General features: G+C 42.8%; 1 protein-coding gene across 1 annotated transcript in view; it reads right to left on the bottom strand.

Moving 5' to 3' along the window:
• Positions 1–564, bottom strand: part of LOC103904012 (parafibromin) — a 42,396-nt gene extending 41,832 nt beyond the window's left edge. Inside the window, exon 1 of the mRNA XM_009285341.2 lies at positions 473–564. Within this exon, the coding sequence (XP_009283616.1) occupies positions 473–564 (92 nt within the window). The remainder of the gene's footprint in view (positions 1–472) is intronic.
• Between the last annotated feature and the right edge of the window lie 2,159 nt (positions 565–2,723).

A 2,723-nucleotide genomic window follows, 5' to 3' on the forward strand; every position in this document is an offset into this window, starting at 1 on the left:
CTCAGTGTCATGCGCACAGCAGAGGACAATCAGCGGTGTCGGGCTGATGGGCGCGGAAAGCAGCACACCCTTTTGACATTGAAACCGTTAGGGTGTCGGCGGCAGCTTGTTAGCCGCAAAACCCTGTGCCGCGGTCTCCCCGCCCGGCTCTTCACAGCAGCGGCCCGGACGGTGGTGCCTGGGACAGCACCGTAATAGAAACGCCTCGAGAAAACACCATAAAAGCTCTCAACAGCTGTGCACTCACCTCACACGGCAGGTTAGAAAGAAAAGCTTCTGGAACCTGGATATGAAGGGGGGGGGGAGATAAAAGAGGAAAATCTCTGCTTTATCAATCGCAAAAATGCAATTTAATTCTGACAAGAATAAGCCGTCAACAGGTCATAGCAAAAAAGTAATTAGGAAAATATTTACTGCCTCTGCATCTGAAGAAGAAAAAAATAGTACCAACACCGAGCAAATATCACTTTACCCTGCAGAGCTCGGGATTCCACAGAGCTCCTCTGACACCATCTGCTCACCGGAGCAATGCAACAGCTGCAGCTGGCGGAGGCCTCCCTCCATCAGGCGTGGGTTTGCTCTCTCAGGGTTCCAGGTTCGTTTCTTCTGCTCAGGCATACAAAAACTGGAAGTAGTACCTCACAGCTGAACCCAACAGGCTGGTATCCCCCGGGGAATACCAGCTCTGGGATTTTAGGCCTGGAAGAAAGCCCTCGTGATGGCCTATTCTAATCTTCGATGCTCAGAATTTTCTTAACGCTTTTCAACATTGGCAGAAAACATTATCCCATTTTAAATCTGCAACAGGCAAAATTACATCATTTTTATTCCTGTAAGTAGCACGTACCAAGACTGACAAAACAGACTAAAAGCCAACAGTGTATATGACTTCCTGTTCCAAGATGTTGGCGATATCACCGTTGGCGATATCACCATTTGCACAGCGTGCTGAATATCGCAAGTATATTTATAAGATTTCACGTATGGTATCAAAATAGTCCGATACACAAATATACCAAACCACCTAGTAACATGCTGAATTATACCAGTTACTTCCAATATTTATTTTTCAACTGGTATAGAGTAACATTTATGTACTTAGGAGACAAAACCATCAGGAGTAAACAGAATATAATTTTTCAGTCTGGATTTGGAATGATTACTGGAGCTACAGCTCATGAAAAATTGGAATGAAACTCAAAATGCTTCCGGTGGGCCAAGTCCCGTTTCTACATCTCATCCAAAAACCCCACTGCATCACCTAAACCGGCGTTACCTCTGAAGAAACACATCCCATACATCTGCCAGACTACAAACAATACTTCCTTCAGCAAGATACAAAGTCATTATGTTACAACGACATACAAAAAAGCCATTCATTCCAGTTACGCTGCAGCCTGTTGCTCAGTAAGCAGCGAGTGATGCAGTACATAATCAGCTGCAACACACGGCTGCAAAGAAATTTATTTTCATGTTTCAAGAAAATGTTGTAGCTCTGGTTTACTTTTTCGTTCGAGGATGCCTTCATTAGGAGTTTTAAATGGGAGTTTACAAAATGGTTCCCACAGTTTGCTTTGGGGGTCATAGTGAGATTATTAATCATTATTTTTATCACTAAATCAGGTTTTGATAAGAAATGTCAGCAAAGCTATTTTAACACGGCATTAGATACCTTTATCACAGGAGATTAGGCTAGAACATTATTACCTGAAATGAGAAAGCATGTTACCATTTAGTAAAAAGAAAGTATATCACATAGGTACAATGTTTCAATTGCATCTTATCACTAGTTTAACAGAGCTGTAGTCCAGCAGGTTACACCGATGTTTTACGTGAAATAAAAATTAAGTTGCAACAGAAGTTTGACAATTTTACATCATAGGTAAGCTCATTAAGATAGATAACATTAAGAAAAATTGTTCAAGTCTTATAATGCAGGAGCAAGCTATACTATGTCTGAATACACAGCATTCATTTTTATATATAAGTGAGCAAAACCAAAACGGTACACATCAGTTGATTTCCTTGCACTATTTTTTAAAACATAGGCCTGAGTACTGAACAGTGATCCAGAGCACAACTCGGCAAAACTTATCCTCCCAACAAAGAGAAGGGCAGAGAAGTTTCTGCAGTACTGAAGTTCTTGTGTAGATCCCAGCGGGGAGACTCAGAGGATATGCAATAGGTACGCTCGGCCAAGGACGTCCATATCTGACCAGTGATCCAGGCTCCACAGCAAGGTATGTGGGGGTGAAGCAGGCGAATATTGCCAAACAGCTCTTACTAGGTAGCCCGAGGAAAGAAAAAACCCAACACCCCCACGTAAAGTAAAACCTCCAGATTCGTTAATCCTTTAGGAAGAGAAAATGAATTTTCCAGGAGTCCCTAAAAACATTCCACGTATTACAGGATTAGTGAAACACACTGCAAGCATAACTTCCCAGATACCAGGACGAGTTCATTATCCTTCAGCACCTTATTTGTTGTCTGGGAACGCTTCTGTTTCACGGGTAAGTCTCTGACTATTTGAATAACTGCGACGCAGGAAAGAAACGTAAAGAAAACCAGGCAACAGAAATACTGACAGAGAAGATTTAATATTAGTTTTACATTTGACAAAGCCGAAACCTTAGCACCTGGGAGTCAGCCACAAGAGGCAGGAGACGACCACAACCACTACCACCCCCTCCCGCACCCGAAGTCTCTCCGGGGCCTCCCGGAAA

The sequence above is a fragment of the Aptenodytes forsteri genome, unplaced genomic scaffold (genome assembly GCF_000699145.1).
Source record: "Aptenodytes forsteri isolate BGI_AS27 unplaced genomic scaffold, ASM69914v1 Scaffold104, whole genome shotgun sequence".
Classification (NCBI taxonomy): domain Eukaryota; kingdom Metazoa; phylum Chordata; class Aves; order Sphenisciformes; family Spheniscidae; genus Aptenodytes; species Aptenodytes forsteri.